The 17,553-nt window shown below is 41.2% G+C and overlaps 2 protein-coding genes across 6 annotated transcripts in view; both read left to right on the top strand.

Moving 5' to 3' along the window:
- Positions 1-17,553, top strand: part of LOC18103165 (probable LRR receptor-like serine/threonine-protein kinase At1g29720) — a 71,506-nt gene that overhangs the window by 30,244 nt on the left and 23,709 nt on the right. The gene's annotated exons all lie outside the window — the stretch shown is intronic.
- On the top strand, positions 13,921-15,695 carry LOC18103166 (probable LRR receptor-like serine/threonine-protein kinase At1g29720). The gene is made up of 5 exons (XM_006377452.3): positions 13,921-14,056; positions 14,173-14,383; positions 14,486-14,729; positions 14,833-14,983; positions 15,120-15,695. Exons 2-5 carry the CDS (start codon positions 14,263-14,265, stop codon positions 15,528-15,530), a joined length of 927 nt encoding a protein of 308 aa, XP_006377514.3. The 5' UTR covers positions 13,921-14,056; positions 14,173-14,262; the 3' UTR covers positions 15,531-15,695.

The following is a 17,553-nucleotide window of genomic DNA, read 5'->3' on the forward strand; positions in this document are numbered from 1 at the left end:
CGCCATTACCGACGTGTGGAATCACACATTGTCAAAACTGGAAGAGAACCTGATGAATCTAAAACTCCTTTGTCTCCTCTTTGATTCCTCACTGACGGTGCAACAAACAGACACCTGTAGAGGGAGCTCTGCTCTGTTGAAGTTTCAATCTTCTTTCTATTTTTCAGCCGAGGTCTGTCTCTTTTCCCTTCTTTTGCATTTTCAAGCTAACACCGATGAGAGAAAATTATAGATGATCAGAAACTACTGCATCCCTTCTTGGATTCTCCACTTGCAGACCTACAAACAGATTTCTGCAGAGAGAGCTCTGCCACGGTGAAGTTCTATATTTGCTCTTGTTTTCTAGCTCAAGTCTGGCTTTTCTGCCTACTACAGTGTTTCGATGCTGAAACTGGTGGGGTAACTTTTCACATTGTCTAGAACTACTACATCCCCTCTTGAATTCCCCACTTGCAGAGCCATAAACGGGTTTTTGTAGAGAGAGCTCTGCCACGTCAAAGTTCGACGACTACTCATGTTTTCGGACTAGGTCTGACTCTTCGGCCTACTCCAGTGTTTCGGTGCCGAAACTGATGAGACAAAGTTTTATAGCATATGAAAATAGTGCATCCCCTCTTGCATGCCCCACTGGCAGATCCCCAAACAAATCTCTACAGAGAGAGCTCTGCAACGTAGAAGTTTGATGTCTGTTCATGTTTTTCAGACCAGGTCTGACTCTTCAACCTACCACGGTGTCTTTGTGCTGAAACTAATGAGAGATTTTTATAGCATATGCAACTTATAAATCCCCTCTTGCATTCCCAACTTGCAGAGCCACAAACAGATTTTTGTAGAGAGAGCTCTGCCACATTGAAGTTCAGTGTCTAATCATGGTTTTTTTTTTTTTTTTTTTTTTTTTTTTTTTTTTTGCTGAACTGGAATTAAGCTCACAGTGAGGGTAACCTCAAAGAAGGCTAATGCACCATGCACATAAGGCTAGCAATTATTTGGTGCCATTGAAAGATGTGGAGGCGATGAACAATTAACAGGGCAATTGACCGAGAACAAAAGTTGTCATTAGTTATGACTGAAGGCATTGTTGTCGTGGTTCATGACTGAAAAGGAGAGGTGCAGCTTCAATGGGACGTGGACGAGCAGTGTTCCCACAGAAAACTGTGCAGACATTTCCTTTCCTTTTGATGCTCAACACTTGTTCAGGCAGATCTGAGCCTAGCTACTTCACCTTTAATGCTCTCAACTTTCTTTGTGATAATGAGCCTCTCTCCGACAACTTTCTTCATTTCCAATCTTTTTCAATCACGTGTAGCAAACCTCGGACAGGGGAACCTATTTTTCCTCATGGTACTTGCATGATAAATGTATGAACATGTAATCTATATGAAGAACTCGCCCTTCGAGGGGTGACATATGGTCGTAACTCTTGCATGATGAAACAAGAATTTCTATTCTTGCTCAAACTCTACAATGAAAATTTTCTGAGTGACGGCCATTGGGTCACCCACAAGTCCTGAATTCAAGATGCTTCAAAAAGGGCTTGCTCAGATGCAAAACAACTATTTACGAAGCATACATCCTAACGGCAGGTTCTAATCTTTTTAAGTGAGACAAGAGGTAGGTTTACTACTTGGTCTCTAAAAAGGGTCTCTCGCTGTCCCAGTGATCGCCCTTGTAAAGGCAATATGGGGGTTCAGCAGATAGTGGGATGGCACATGTACCAATCACTATCAGTCTAAACACTCAGCAAAGAGTTGGGGTTTACACAAACTTAAACCTTGACTCAAGTCATAAGGCAAGCTGCTAGTCCCCCACCTAACCTGAAGCTTGTGTGTGCTTTCAAAAAATAAAACATGTGATGCATGAGACAATTTTATACAATGCATGAATAAAAAAAAAAAGACAAAAAGCAAAAAAAAAATTAAACACATCAAAAACACAAAGCTTAGTCCAATAAAGTTGAAAACAATACCTTCCCCAGTGGAGTCGCCATTCTGTCGCACGTCAAAAATCCGCGCGGCGTCGGCTGGCGATTTTTCATTATCGTTTTGCTTTGATTTGATTCGTTGGAGTCGCCACCTAGTATTTAATTGAAGGCTACTAGGAAACCCGGGTACTGGTCTTATCAGAGATTCACGGGTAAGGGACTGGTTGTGTTTAGGGAAGGTATTAGCACCCCTAACACACCCTACCTGAGGTAAGCTGCTTCGTGGACTTGATGTGCTAAAGAAGTTTTAAAAATTCTGTTCTTTCATCGAATTTAGAAATACGACTTACATGTAAGTTCATAATTCTTTATCCTTGAGCAAATCAAAATATTAAATTCTTCTTTAATCTTTGCAATTTTATCCTAAATAAAATATAACAAAACATCCATAACAAAAAAAAAATACAAACAACACATACACCTTCACTGTATTTTTTTCTTTTCTTTTTCTTTACTGTATTTTTTCTTTTCTCTTTCTTTTCTCTTTCTTTTTTTTGTTACATCAACATTACAAATTATAAAAATTCAATACTAAAAATTAAAATTACATCAAACAATTTAAAATTACAAAACAACCCCTAAAACAGAATCAGGAACAGTGTAGCCACGGGTGAACAATGTCGGAGGCTTCTGGGCGCCGGAACAGTGGCGGCGCGTGGGCCTCACGCGCCACCGCCGGTGAAGACCAGCAAGCTGGTAGATCGGGATCGTCTCCTTCTTCTCAGTCTCCCTACGCCGGCGGTGACCTGCAAAGCAACCGAACACACCACAGGCTGTTGATTTTAATTTTTCTTTCTTTTTCGGATTTGTTTTGGTCTTCTCCTTTTTCAAATCTGCTTCACTTCTGTTTTCTCCCTTCTTAAGGTGGCGGTCGGCTCTGAGGTCAGGGCGTCTGCTTCTCCTCTGCTTCGGTTGGCAGATAGGGCGGTGCTGCCGTGTCCCAACTGCGGTAGAATGCTGGCCGGCGAGAGGAGAGTGAGCGGGCGGCGTTGCTGTGATGGGAAGGAGACGTCGCTGCTGGACCTGTTTCAGGTGGCTGGTGGATCTGTTTCTTCGGGCGGCGCTGATGTAGAGACACCGCTGGTTTCCCCAAATGGTGGGCGACTGGAGTGAGGGTAGGTCTGGCGAAGGGGCTGCAGCCGAGAGAGGGATGGCGCTGCTGCGGCTGACGGTGAAGACCGTGGGTCTGTGGTGAGCGGCTGAGGAAGAGGAGTGACCTGGAGAGAGGAAAATGGCCGATGGCCAGGGGGTTCTCTGGCTGAGTCTGTTTGGTGGAGGTGGAAATGGCCGAGAGGGGGATGACGGGGAGAGGCTCTGAAATGGCCGGCCTCAGGGGAGAAAAAAAAACAGAGGAAGAGGGGGACTTTTGTTCTCTGGTTCTCTTTTGGCCAAGGGAAGGGAGGGGTTATGGCTTTTTTTTTTTTTGTGAGGGAGAGCAAGACTTGCCCGGCTGAAGGGAGAAGAAACCGAAAATCAAAACCCCCTTCAGCCAGGGGTCTCTCTAGTTTTGGTTCCCCGAGAGAGGAAGGGTGGCCAGCTGCTCTCGTTTTTTCAAAGGGAGGGTTTCTCCCGTTTTCTTTCCCAAGACCAAGGGGAGAAAGGGGGCGGCCTCTTGGTTTCAAAGGGTGGCCCTGCAGAGAAGATGAAAGCTTGGGTTTCTTACCTTTTGGGTGGCTGCAGGGGGAAAAGTGAAGCTTGTGTGCCAGGGGAAGGATGAGAGACAGGAGCTCGTGGGTCTCTGCCCACTGCTGTGGGGAAGAAGCCAAAATGAAAAAAAACCCCCCTCTTCCTGGTGTAGCTGGGGATGAGAAGAAATAGGGGTTCCCCCCTAGCCTCCATTATCGGCTGGAGAAGAAAGAAAAGAAAAGAAAAGAAAGTGGGGGGCTGAGTTCCTGATTTTCAGCCGAAAGAGAGGAATCAAATGGTCTTGGGCCAGGGGGAGCGGCTGGTTTCGGGTGAAGGAAAAAAGTTTTTTAGGTTTCCTCTTTTTTTGTGTTGTCTCTCCCTCCAACATTCAAAATTCCTTATGCATAGGCAAAATATTGTTTGGGCCTCAAAATTGATTCCTCAACTTTCTTTTTTTGTAAATTTGATTTTTTTTAATTTTTTTGTATTTTTGAAAACGAGCAATATCAACGTCGACTCAATGAGGAAAATCAATGATTTTAAAATTAACGCGTTAAAGGTTGAACGCGTTCCAAATGTCTTTGAAAATTTAAATTCTTTTGAGACGATGCTAAAAATGCTAAAAACGATGCAAATGTATTAAAAATGTATTTTTTTTGGATTTTCAATGTTTTTCGCTATTTTTAGATTTTTTCTGAAAATTTATCAAAACATGGGTCAAAAATTGGGTAGCAACACCTCTGATGCACCATATGGCGCTGCACCCTGAAGGTGCTCAACACCGAGAGATGTTGACCAAGTCCAAACAATGTTGGAACTTGATCCCTGAGACACATTTTGTGAGCATGTCAGCTGGATTATCTGCGGTACCAATCTTCTGTAGCAGAATATCCCCTTCATCCACAATTTCTCGAACAAAATGAAATCGAACATCGATGTGCTTGGTGCGGGAATGATGAACCTGATTCTTTGCAAGACAAATAGCACTTTGACTATCACAATGGACATCCACGTGCTCTTGAACAATTCCCAAATCTTCAATCAACCCATGTAACCAAATAGCTTCCTTGAAAGCTTCCGTTACTGCCATGTACTCTGCCTCAGTTGTTGACAAAGCTACTGTTGATTGTAACGTTGACCTCCAACTTACAGGCCCTTTAGCAAGTGTAAACACGTAGCCTGTTGTGGAACGACGCTTGTCTAAGTCACCAGCATAGTCCGAGTCGACATAACCAACTAAATTTTGTCCGAGTCTATCATCCCTCTCAAACTTCAAACCAATATCAGTTGTGCCATGAATGTACCGTAGAATCCACTTAACTGCCTGCCAGTGACCCTTTCCCGGATCATGCATATACCTGCTCACCATACTGACAGCATGTGAAATATCTGGTCTTGTACAAACCATTGCATACATTAATGCACCAACTGCATTTGCATAAGGAATTTGAGCCATATGCTTGCGCTCTTCCTCTGTGCGTGGAGACATTGAAGCACTTAGCTTAAAATGAGGAGCTAAAGGTGTGCTTACAGGCTTGGTCTTACCATCTACCCCAAATCTCTGTAGAATTTTCTTCAAGTATTGGGTCTGTGTCAAACAGACTGTGCCTTTTCTTCTGTCTCTCTGAATCTCCATGCCAAGAATCTTCTTAGCTTCTCCAAGGTCCTTCATTTCAAACTCAGTAAGGTCCTTCATTTCAAACTCAGTTCTCAGTTGAGCTTTCAGTCTATCAATCTCCACCTTGCTCTTTGATGCGATCAACATATCATCCACATATAAGAGCAAATAGATGAAAGAACCATCAAGAAGTTTGCGAAAATATACACAGTGATCAAACTGACTCCGTGTGTATCCATGTTCTGCCATGAACTTATCAAATCGCTTATACCACTGGCGAGGAGATTGTTTCAATCCGTATAATGACTTCTTCAGTTTACAAGCCCAATTCTCTTTCCCAGTGACTTTGAAACCATCTGGCTGAGACATGTAAATTTCCTCTTCCAAATCTCCATGTAGGAAGGCAGTTTTCACATCAAGTTGGGCTAACTCCAAATCAAACTGTGCAACCAAGGCTAACAGAATACGGATTGATGAATGCTTAACAACTGGAGAGAATACCTCATTATAATCTATCCCCTCCTTCTGAGCATAGCCTTTTGCTACCAATCTCGCTTTGAATCGGATGTTGTCTTTTCCAGGATTACCTTCCTTCTTGGCATATACCCACTTGCAACCAATTGTCTTCTTTCCTTTAGGGAGTTGTACCAAATCCCAAGTCTGATTCTTGTGGAGAGATTTCATCTCTTCATCCATTGCCTCGTTCCATTTTGCACTTTCTACACTCTGTACTGCTTCTTTGTAGGTGTAGGGGATTCCATCATCAATCACCGGAAGTGCATAAGCCACCATGTTACAATACCGAGCAGGTTTCTTGATAACTCTTTTCGGTTTACTCGTTGCAATGGATTCTTGTTGTGTGGTTGCTGGAGTTGTTGCATCCTCTTCATCTGAACTTTCATCTGAATCTCCTTCAGTAGAGATTGTCTGAACAGTCTTTATAGGGATGACTGAAGTCTCCAACTCCACCTGTTGTGCATCACCAGACTGTTTTTCCTTCTCCTGTGATTTCTCTTGCTGTAACATGCCAGACTCATCAAAAGTGACATCTCTACTCAAGATCACTTTCTTTGATTCAGAACACCAGAGTCTGTAGCCTTTTACTCCTCCACTAAAGCCCAAAAATATAGCTTTCTTGGCTCTAGGATCTAGCTTGGACTCAGTAACATGATAATATGCTGAGCAACCAAATATACGCATAGAGTCATAATCATTTGCAGGAGAGCCTGACCATACCTCCAAGGGGGTTCTACCATCTAATGCTGCTGAAGGTAACCGATTAACAATATGACGAGCATAGCTTAATGCCTCGCCCCAAAACACTTTGCTTAGTCCCGAATGTGATAGCATACATCGGACTTTCTCCACCAATGTGCGGTTCATGCGTTCCGCTACTCCATTCTGTTGTGGTGTTTTGCGAACAGTAAAATGTCGCTTGATCCCTTCATCCTGACAAACTTCAAAGAAAGGATCTGAAGTGTACTCACCACCATTATCTGACCGAAGAGTCTTAACCCTCCTTCCAGTTTGAGTCTCCACCATTTTCTTCCATTTCAGAAAGATATCAAGGACCTCATCCTTGTGTTTCATCATGTAAACCCATACTCGTCTTGAGAAATCATCAATAAAAGTAACAAACCAACGATTACCTCCAAGAGATTCATTCTTTGAAGGTCCCCATACGTCTGTGTGAACATAATCTAGGATCCCTTTTGTGTTGTGTACTGCAGTGCCAAACTTGACCCTTGTCTGTTTTCCAAGAATACAATGCTCACAGAACCCATGCTTCCCAGTCTTGGCGCCTTTTAATAGACCTTGCTTGACTAATCCTTGCAAAGCCTTTTCACCAGCATGCCCTAAGCGCATGTGCCAAAGTCTGGAATTATCTGCTTCATCATCTTCTATACTTTTGGAAACAGCTGCTGTACCAGTAACTGTAGATCCATCCAGGAAATATAAGTTTCCTATCCTCGTGCCTCTTAAGACAACTAATGCACCACGGATTGCTTTCAGGACTCCACCATGCATGATAATCTTATAACCACTGGATTCTAGGACTCCAAGTGAGAAGAGATTTTTCTTCAAGTCAGGTACATACCGTACATCTGTTAGTGTCTTGACTACCCCATTATGCATCTTCAGATGGATAGTCCCAATCCCTTTGATCTCACTCACATCATCATTACCCATCAACACACCTCCTCCATCGAACTCCTCGAGTCTCGAGAATAAGTGCTTGTTAGGGCACATGTGATAGGAACATGCAGAATCAAGAACCCATTCACCAGAATGGTTTTCTGGTGATGAGACCATGAATGCAGAGTCTTGTTCATCCTCATCTCGTGCAACGTTCACAGTTGGTTCATCTTTTTCCTTGTTGCCCTTGATTGGACAATCTTTCTTCCAGTGCCCTTTTTTGTGACAAAAGGCACACTCATCTTTTGCAAGATATCGTCTGTTTGATGATTCTCCTCTGGATTTTGAGCGAGATCTCCCTCGCCCTCGAAATCTTCTAGGGTTTGTTCTGCCTCTAACAGTCAATGCTTCTGACGTTGACTCCTTGTGAACAATTTGGTCCTTCTTCCGATACTCATTGTTCACCAAAGCATTGGACACATCAATGAATTTAATCTTTTCTTTACCATACAGTAAAGTGGTGACAAGATGTTCATATGTGTCAGGCAGTGAATTTAATAACAGTAGAGCTTTATCTTCATCATCAATTTCCACATCTAAATTCTTCAAATCAGCTATCATTTTATTGAAATCATTCAGATGCTCATTCATAGAAGTACCTTTCTTGTGCTGAAACCGGAAGATCCTTTTCTTCAAGTAGAGACGATTCTCTATACTCTTCTTCATAAACTTGTCCTCCAGTGCTTGCCATAATTCCTTTGCAGAGTTTTGTTCTGAAAAGGCGTACTTCTGATCCTTTACAAGACAAAGTCGGATAGAACTGCAAGCCAACCGATTTATCCTTTCCCAGCTTTTATCATCCAGATCCTCTGGTTTATCTTCTAGAGTGAAATCTAAATTCATTTGGACAAGCATATCCATGACTTCACATTTCCACATGCCAAAATTACCTTTCCCATCAAACTTCTCCACCTCAAATTTGGTATTCGATACCGGGATGTATTGTGGAGGTATACTAGCATTCCCCGCTGATTTTTCTTCTGGAATATCAGCCATTAGGACGTCTTTGGATTACAAATGGAATCCCAAAATTGTTAAAACACACACTTTTATGCTCAAAAGTGCCAAAACAGTAACTTCGGTATGCTGTTTAACAAAACGGACACCACGGTTGCGTCCGGAATGGTTGAAAATGCTAGGAACCAACTTGACTCGGCCAAAAACGGGTCAAAAAATCACTGAGTTGGCCAAAAAACCAATATGACCGAGTTGACTCAGGGAAGGAATATTCTGTCTCTGATAAAGAATATTCTGTCACGGGAATATTCTCTTACTGGTAACGGAATATTCTTATTCTGTCAAGAGAATATTCTGTCACTGTTAGATGACGTGGCTGATGACGTGTCTGATGACAGGGCGATGTGGACCCTCTGTGATGACGTGGATGATGACTCAGCGCCTTCGTGTCGGATGACGTGGCTGTCTTCTCAGGCGAGAATTCCGGCAATGACTGGTTTTTCCGGCAGATTTCCGGCGAAACTTCGGCGAGCTCTACAGGGCTCGTTTCAACTCCGATTTCGACGATCTTTATATCGCCGGACTCGTATGGACGAGAGGAATCTCCGCAGCTGGTCAAAAGCAAGATCTGAGAACTTTGAAAATTCTGCAACTTTGAACAGAGAGCTGAAAAACGTGTTTTTTCAGTGTTCTAGCTTCCCTAATGCTCTGATACCAATTTGTTGTGCATACTGGACCGAAAGCAAACACAAATAAAACACAAACAAACAGATTTACGTGGTTCCCCAAAACCGGGTACGTCCACGGAGGCAGCAGATTGTATATTAATGGAGGAATGATACAAACACTCAACTCAACCCAGTACAATCCCACAAAACCCAGTGTTTCACTCTTACACTCGGTGTTTCTCTCAAATCTGCACTTTCTCACTCTCACAGTTGCACTCTCTCTTCTTCCTCTGCACACTGTTGTATTAAACTCAATCCATCCAGAAGGTCAAGGAAGGCAGCCACCGGCTGTCACCGCCCAGCCACCAACCGCCCAGCCGCCAGCCACCAGCCGCAGCCGCCAGCCGCCTTCACACCATTGGCCGCCAGCCGCCTTCACACTTGAAGGTTGAATTATCTTGTTTTGAATTTGTGTATAAATAGCAAGCTGAGCTTATGCTATTATGTGTGGAGAGAGTAGAGAGAAACACTAGAGAGAAAGAGAGAGGGCGTGTATTGTGTTAAGCTTTTGTGTTAATTAATTGTAAGCTTCTGTTCGTGTAATAAAACAGTGTGTTTTATCCCCTCCGAGTGTTTCAAAGCCACCACAAGTGGTTTCTCCCACCAACAATTGGTATCAGAGCCCCGTTCGTCAGAAAACAGAAGTGTTTTTGGGAGATATCCGAATTTTCAAAGTTGTCATAAACACGTTTTGATCATTCCAAAGTGTAGAGCTCATCCAGACGAACTCACTGCCGCAAAAATCAGCTTGATCGGAGACGGAGGTAGCCCACACGCGCCGCCTGAAGATTCTGCACTGTTTGACCACGCGCAGCCACGCGCCCAGAGGTAGACGACGACTGAGCCACACGCGCGCCATATTTGAGCCGGTAAAGCCGCGCCGCGCCGAGCCTCAAGCCGAGCCTCCAGCCGAGCCGAAGCATATTCCCGAGAATATTCCCTTTTCAAGCCTAGCCGCTAAGCCGAGCCGCTATTAGCCTAAGCCGAGCCGATAGAATATTCCACAGAATATTCCCGGTTCAACCCAGCGAACCGCCCGACGCCCAGAATTGGTTTTGTGACCGGTTCACCCAGTTTCTGACCTGATTTCTACAAAGTCAGACCGGTTCCCGACTATTTCGACCATTCCGGATCGATCTACAGTGTCCGTTGTGCCAAATTAAACTCCCAGAAGGAGATATAGTCATTCCAAGAGCAAAATGACTACAGAAAGTACACAAACACTCATCCCGAAGCTGACCAAAGACAACTATGATAGTTGGTGCATCAGATTAAAGGCATTTCTTGGTTCACAAGAGTGTTTGGAGATTGTACACTATGGTTATGATGAACCAGAGTCCAAAGAAGAAGAAGATACTTTACAAGAGGCACAGAAGCAAGCCCTGAAAGTCAACAGAAAGAAGGACAACAAAGCAAAGACCATCATCTACCAAGGTCTTGATGAAGATACATTCGAGATCATAGCTTCCGCTGAAACATCACATGATATATGGGAGGCTCTCCAACAAAAATACAAAGGTGCTGACAGAATCAAGAAGATTCGTCTTCAATCTTTGCGAGGTGAATTTGAGTTATTGCAAATGAAGTCCTCAGAATCTATTTCTGATTATCACACAAGGATTATGGTGATAGTCAATCAGATGAGGAGAAATGGAGAAGCCATCGTCGATTCTCGAATTACTGAGAAAATTTTGAGATCCCTAGATCCAAAATTTGATTTTGTTGTTGTCGCTATTGAAGAGTCCAAGGAAGTGGACAAGTTGACAGTTGATGAGCTTATGAGTTCTTTGCAAGCTCATGAGCAGAAGATTGTAAAGCGAAATGGAGATAAGGCAATTGAGCATGCCTTACAAGCAAAGTTGTCGCTCAAAGAGAGATATGAGCAAGGGGAGACTTCAACAAGTGGATATACCACTCAAGCAGGAAGTCAACAATCCAGAGGAGGATTTCAGAAATTCCAAGGAAGAGGTTCTTGGAATACAAGCTTTAGAGGAAGAGGTGGTAGAAACACCACCAGAGGAGGTAGAGGACAGCAAGCATTCACTCCTAGAGGAAGAGGAGGCGGTTACAATAACCGTGACAAGAGGAATATCCAATGTTATAGTTGCAATCAATTTGGGCACTATAGCACTGAATGCAGAAGGAAAGCTCCGTTGGAGATACGTGAGCAAGCCAACTATGCAGAGAAGGATGACATAGAAGCTGCATTTCTTGTCCAACAAGAACTTGGCGAGAAACAGGAAAATATATGGTATCTAGATACTGGAGCCAGCAATCACATGTGTGGCTACCGAGAGTTATTTAGTGATCTAGATGAGACCAAGCAAGGTCTAGTTACTTTTGGAGATACCACAAAGGTTCCGTTCAAAGGTAAAGGCAGCATCCCAATCAAGTTGAAGAACGGCGATGCCAGCTACATCGCCAATGTTTATTATGTCCCAGCCATAAAGCAGAACCTGATCAGCTTAGGTCAACTTTTGGAGAGAGGATATACTTTTTACTCGAAGAATTGTCATCTGACAATTAGAGACAACAATTGGAGATTAATGGCCTATGTGAAAATGTCCAAGAATAGGATGTTTCCTTTGAACATCCAGTATGATGCAGCAAGGTGTTTGAGTGCCATCACCAACAGTGAAGAATGGCTCTGGCACCTGAGGCTTGGACATCTGAATTTCACGAGCTTGAAGATGCTAGCAAGCAAGAAGATGGTCAGAGGTTTGCCTCACATTGACCATCCAGATGAAGTCTGTGAAAGTTGTGTCCTCAGCAAACATCACAGATCCAGTTTTGCCAAAGAAGTCAACTGGAAAGCAAAGAGGCCACTGGAGTTAGTACACACAGATGTGTGTGGCCCAATTACGCCTATGTCGACTGGACAGAATAGGTACTTCCTCACTTTTATTGATGATTTTAGTAGAAAGACGTGGATATACTTTCTGAAGAGGAAGTCAGAAGTATTCAATTGTTTTAAAGATTTTAAAGCAATTGTGGAGAAGCAAAGTGGCTACATGATCAGAACAGTGAGATCTGATCAAGGTGGAGAATATACAGCAAACGACTTTGAAGCCTATTGTACACAACAAGGCATCAGACATCAGACAACACCAGCTTATACACCACAGCTGAATGGTGTAGCTGAAAGAAAGAATCGCACGATTCTTGACATGGCAAGAAGTCTGCTCAAAGCAAAGAAGTTGCCCAAGCAATACTGGGCTGAAGCTGTATCATGTGCAGTGTATCTACTGAATCGCTGCCCAACCAGAAGTTTGCAAGGAGTCATTCCAGAAGAAGCATGGAGTGGTCACAAACCAAGTGTTACTCATCTACGAGTCTTTGGTTGTGTGGCATATGCAAAGATCCCAGATGCAAGAAGGAGAAAGCTCGATGATAAAAGCGAGAGATGCATCTTTGTGGGATATGGTGAGAGAAGGATGGGATACAAGCTGTATAATCCCATCACGAAGAAGGTGATTATGAGTAGAGATGTTATCTTTGAAGAAGATAAATCTTGGGAATGGAATGATGATCAAGAAGCAGTCAAATGGATCAATATGGATTTGATCCTTGAAGGTGAAGAAGTACCAACAGTACTTGTCGAAGAACCGATTGTACCAGCAGCTGAACCACAAAGTCCGGTACACAGATTCCCTGTATTCAACAGGAGGAACACACCAGGAGCATCATCATCAACACCACCATCAGCATCCTCATCAGAAGAACCAAGAAGGATGAGAAATCTTGAAGAGCTGTACGATGCCACTCAAGTAATGGAAGATACAAATTTGTTTTGTTTCTTTGCAGATAGTGACCCATTTAGCTTCAACAAAGCTATCACAGAAGAGAAGATAGAAGCAATGGATGAAGAAATGCATGCCATTGAGAAGAATGATACCTGGAAGCTGACTTATCCACCAGAAAGCAAGAAAGCAATAGGTGTCAAATGGGTCTATAAGACAAAGAAGAATGCAAAAGAAAAAGTGCAAAAATACAAAGCCATTGAAGAGGGAAACATTTATCAGAATGAAGTTCATGCTTGGCATGACATCCCTCGATTGAGTTTAAAGGGGAGATTTGTTGTATTAAACTCAATCCATCCAGAAGGTCAAGGAAGGCAGCCACCAGCTGTCACCGCCCAGCCACCAACCGCCCAGCCGCCAGCCACCAGCCGCAGCCGCCAGCCGCCTTCACACCATTGGCCGCCAGCCGCCTTCACACTTGAAGGTTGAATTATCTTGTTTTGAATTTGTGTATAAATAGCAAGCTGAGCTTATGCTATTATGTGTGGAGAGAGTAGAGAGAAACACTAGAGAGAAAGAGAGAGGGCGTGTATTGTGTTAAGCTTTTGTGTTAATTAATTGTAAGCTTTTGTTATTGAAATAAAACAGTGTGTTTTATCCCCTCCGAGTGTTTCAAAGCCACCACAAGTGGTTTCTCCCACCAACACACACACACTGCACTCTCTCTTCTCTCTCGTTTTTCTCTTCTGTCTTTTACACATGTTTACAGGAGAAAGGAAAACATAAATATAATGGCTGCAAAGGATAGGGTGGTTGATGGTGGAGAGGGTGGTTGAGAGTGGTTGAGAAAAATGTTGACAATTGCAAATGTTGACAATTTGCTACAATTTATTGGAAGCTCTGCTATGGAGACAAAAACACAAGAGAACGAGGTATTGTACCGCAAACTGAGTCTTCTCTTAATTTTCTAAATAATGGCGAATCACACTAGAGAATGCGCGTAGTGCATGGATATATGATGTTCAAGCATTTCTATTATTTCACGATATGTCTCCTGACTGTCATCCTCCCATACCAACTGCTGCGTGCAGAGCTTAAAGGGCTAGATTTGAAAACTGGTTCCTTCACCTTGAAGCAGCTAAAAGCGGCCTCTGACAATTTCAATTCAGCAAACAAGATTGGAGAGGGTGGTTTTGGATCCGTATACAAGGTTTGTCATCTAATGAATTTTTTATATTATCACAATTTTATTATTGGAATCATGCATGGGTGAATCCTCCCCAAAAACACTATAGCATTTAGATGCGTGATTGACTTCCAATGCAGGGTGAATTGGCAGACGGTACTATTATTGCTGTTAAGCAGCTATCTCCAAAATCCAGGCAAGGAAACCGTGAATTTGTGAACGAAATAGGCATGATATCTTGTTTACAGCATCCCAATCTTGTAAGGCTTTATGGATGCTGTATTGAAGGAGACCAGTTGCTTCTGGTGTACGAGTACATGGAAAACAACTCCCTCTCTCGTGCACTTTTCGGTAACCATAGTAGCATTTGTTGATAAATTTCCAGTAAAATATTTGTTTATAACACTGCATCAACTAGCAAACATGAAATGATCTTATTAACAATCCTATTAGGAGCAGGTTCCGAAACAAGTTTTCTGACGTTGGATTGGCCTACAAGGTATAAGATATGTGTTGGAATAGCCAGAGGTTTAGCATTTCTCCATGAAGGATCTGCAATCAGGATCGTTCACAGGGACATCAAAGGTACAAATGTATTACTGGACAAAGATCTAAATGCCAAGATATCAGACTTCGGTCTAGCTAAGCTCAATGAAGAGGAGAACACTCATATTAGCACTCGAGTTGCTGGAACTATGTAAGTTGTATTGAGACTAATTTCATTCCTGAAGTTTATTGATAGTAATACTCCTCATGTCTCTGAAGGGCACTAATTCTGCATTTAAATATATATATATCAGAGGATATATGGCTCCAGAATATGCACTGTGGGGCTATCTAACAGATAAAGCAGATGTTTATAGTTTTGGGGTTGTCGCCTTAGAAATTGTCAGTGGAAAGAGCAACTCAAGTTACAGGCCAGAGAACGAAAATGTTTGTCTTCTTGACTGGGTAAATCATCGTCAGTCTGTTTCTGTTGCTATCCTGAATTAATGACGCGTGAGGCATCAGTTCTCAATTCAAACATGGTACATTTGGTAAAATATCATAGCTTCCTTCTTATTTGTCTTTGAAATTGTCGTCACAGGCTCATGTATTGCAAAAAAAGGAAAATTTAATGGAGATAGTGGACCCAAAGCTGCAGTCTGAATTCAACAAGGAAGAGGCTGAGAGGATGATCAAGTTGGCTCTCTTATGCACCAATGCATCTCCATCTCTAAGGCCTGCAATGTCAGAAGTGGTGAGCATGCTTGAAGGACAGACCAGCATCCAGGAGATGATCTCAGATCCTAGCATTTATGGTGATGATTTACACTCCAAACATCTCAAAGGCCACTATCAGCAGGTCATGGACCAGAGTTTAAACAGCACACAAGACCTCTTTCCTCGATCTGATAAATCGTGGATTGGAAATTCCTCTACATCTGCCCATGATCTCTACCCCATCAATCCCGAGTCCATAAGTTTAAACCTCAGTGAAACCTCGTCTTTAATTTGAATAAAGCCAAAGAAATGCTTGGAGCTTCATTTGTAATCAAGATTTAGACGTCTACACAACGTTTTACTGCTTACCATCCATCTTGGTATGATTATGGATTTATAATTCTATATATGTAAACGGTGTCTGAAAGCTATCTCCGTGGTTGTGAGAATTCAGAGCCCAAGGCACCTTTCCTGGCCAGTGGTTATTACTCCCGATTTATGGGGATGGATATTTGAATATTTTTAATAAAATTTAGATTTAAAGAAGGAATCAGCTTGTTTTTTAATGAGATTTTTGAAAAAAAAAAGGTTTATTTACTTGACTGATGAAAACTGAAAGTTGGTAAACAAAAAAAGGAGTAACTAACAGAGTTTGGATGAAAGTGCTTGATTAGAATTCTTAATTGAGTTGGTGTATTTAAACAAAAATAAAATAAAATTCATGCATTTGATTGATAAAAAGGTGTAAAATTGGTGTACTGTTAATGCAATTATCCCTTGTTTATGTTGTGTTATAATTTTTCTTTATTTGATTTTTGAGATTTTACACAGCTTGGATGTTATAATTTAGAGCTTAAAAGTTATAATTTCATTGCCCTTAAATTTTTTATACTTTTCATTTTTTATATTATTACTGTTCATAGTACTGGATGTTGTTCGCATACTAAATGGTAGAACAATTTTGTATAATTTAATTTCTAATTATTGTAAAAACAAAATTAAAATAACAAGAATTAAAATTGATATTGATAAAAATTATTGAGTGCATGAATACTCATTATAATATATTGTGTTGACTTTGTGTGTTTAGAAATTTCAAGGTAGTTATGAAAAACAAGTGGCAAGTTATGAATTATGAAAAGTTGTATATGCAATGCAATGTGGAAAATATTAGCATATTAAATAAAATTAAAGATTTGACTAAGTTATAAGATTGGGAATGAGTCAAATAAAATAAATAATATTTTAACTAAAAGAAAAATGATGCTAGTAAATGTTGTTGTGTAATAATGTCAATGTAAGGGTTATGAGTCAAGTTGACGGTAAACTTTGATGTAAAGAAATCTAATATGGTATTGTGTATTATTGTAAAACAAGGAAATTAATATATAAGGTAATGGGAATAAGAAATGGACTATATAGTGGCAAATTCATGGTTTGGTGACCACGCAAACTGGCGACTCCGTTATGTTTGTTGCACATGCGAAACGGATGGTAAGATTAATTTAAATGAAATATATTGTTTTTTAAATTGTTGTTACCTAATTAATTTTTTTTTCTTACGGGCTATGTCTCTTGGATGTAAGCCGAGTCCAATGGAGCCGTTTGTAGAGATGCACGTGCGGAGTGAAGACCGCCAAAACAAGGTGCAACAGTTCGTTGACAACCGCGCTCAACACTTCATGGTATGTTCGTTCAACCGAAAGTTGTCAATTCCGTTCCGTTTCGTCTGGAATAACCGAAACATTTCGTACCAATTCAAAAAACGGAGCAAAACAAAACAATTTTCATCTCATTTTAAATCTCGGTCTGTTCCGGATTTTCCAGATAAATTTTGGCCGGAATGTTGTAATTTTATTTCACTATTTTGTTTCGGGCTTGAAAAGCCATTGAATCAAACTCAAACTTCAACTTATTTTAACCAAAACAAATTGTCAAAATATCATATAAATATTAATAACTCCATTTTCAACTACAAAACAATCTTTAATCAATCTAAAAATAAAAAAACAAAAAAAACAATAATAATAATAAATTTATGGACCCTAATCTATTTTTTTGGCATGGTATAAAAGGGCAAATTCATCTTCATTGAACTCCCATCTCCTAACAAACCTTCATTGACACCAATGTCTATTACATTCGTTCCATTTCTTTGGTTGAATAAAACATGAGTTGCACATTTTTTTTATAAAATGTTAAGAGATCAAAAAATCATTCTCCATTAATATCACAATAAAAATATATTGTGCAATACGATTATAATATAAAAAGCACTGGAATATTTCTTATTATCCTTAAGAAAAGCATGACCTCCT

Source organism: Populus trichocarpa, chromosome 11 (assembly GCF_000002775.5).
Source record: "Populus trichocarpa isolate Nisqually-1 chromosome 11, P.trichocarpa_v4.1, whole genome shotgun sequence".
Taxonomy (NCBI): Eukaryota; Viridiplantae; Streptophyta; class Magnoliopsida; order Malpighiales; family Salicaceae; genus Populus; species Populus trichocarpa.

Excerpts from the sequence above, each read along its gene's own strand:
- LOC18103166 (XM_006377452.3), top strand. The coding sequence starts at position 14,263 with ATGATATCTTGTTTACAGCATCCCAATCTTGTAAGGCTTTATGGATGC. Across the intron at positions 14,384-14,485 it reads CCTCTCTCGTGCACTTTTCG|GAGCAGGTTCCGAAACAAGT; the intron begins GTAACCATAGTA and ends CAATCCTATTAG. Across the intron at positions 14,984-15,119 it reads ATGTTTGTCTTCTTGACTGG|GCTCATGTATTGCAAAAAAA; the intron begins GTAAATCATCGT and ends TTGTCGTCACAG.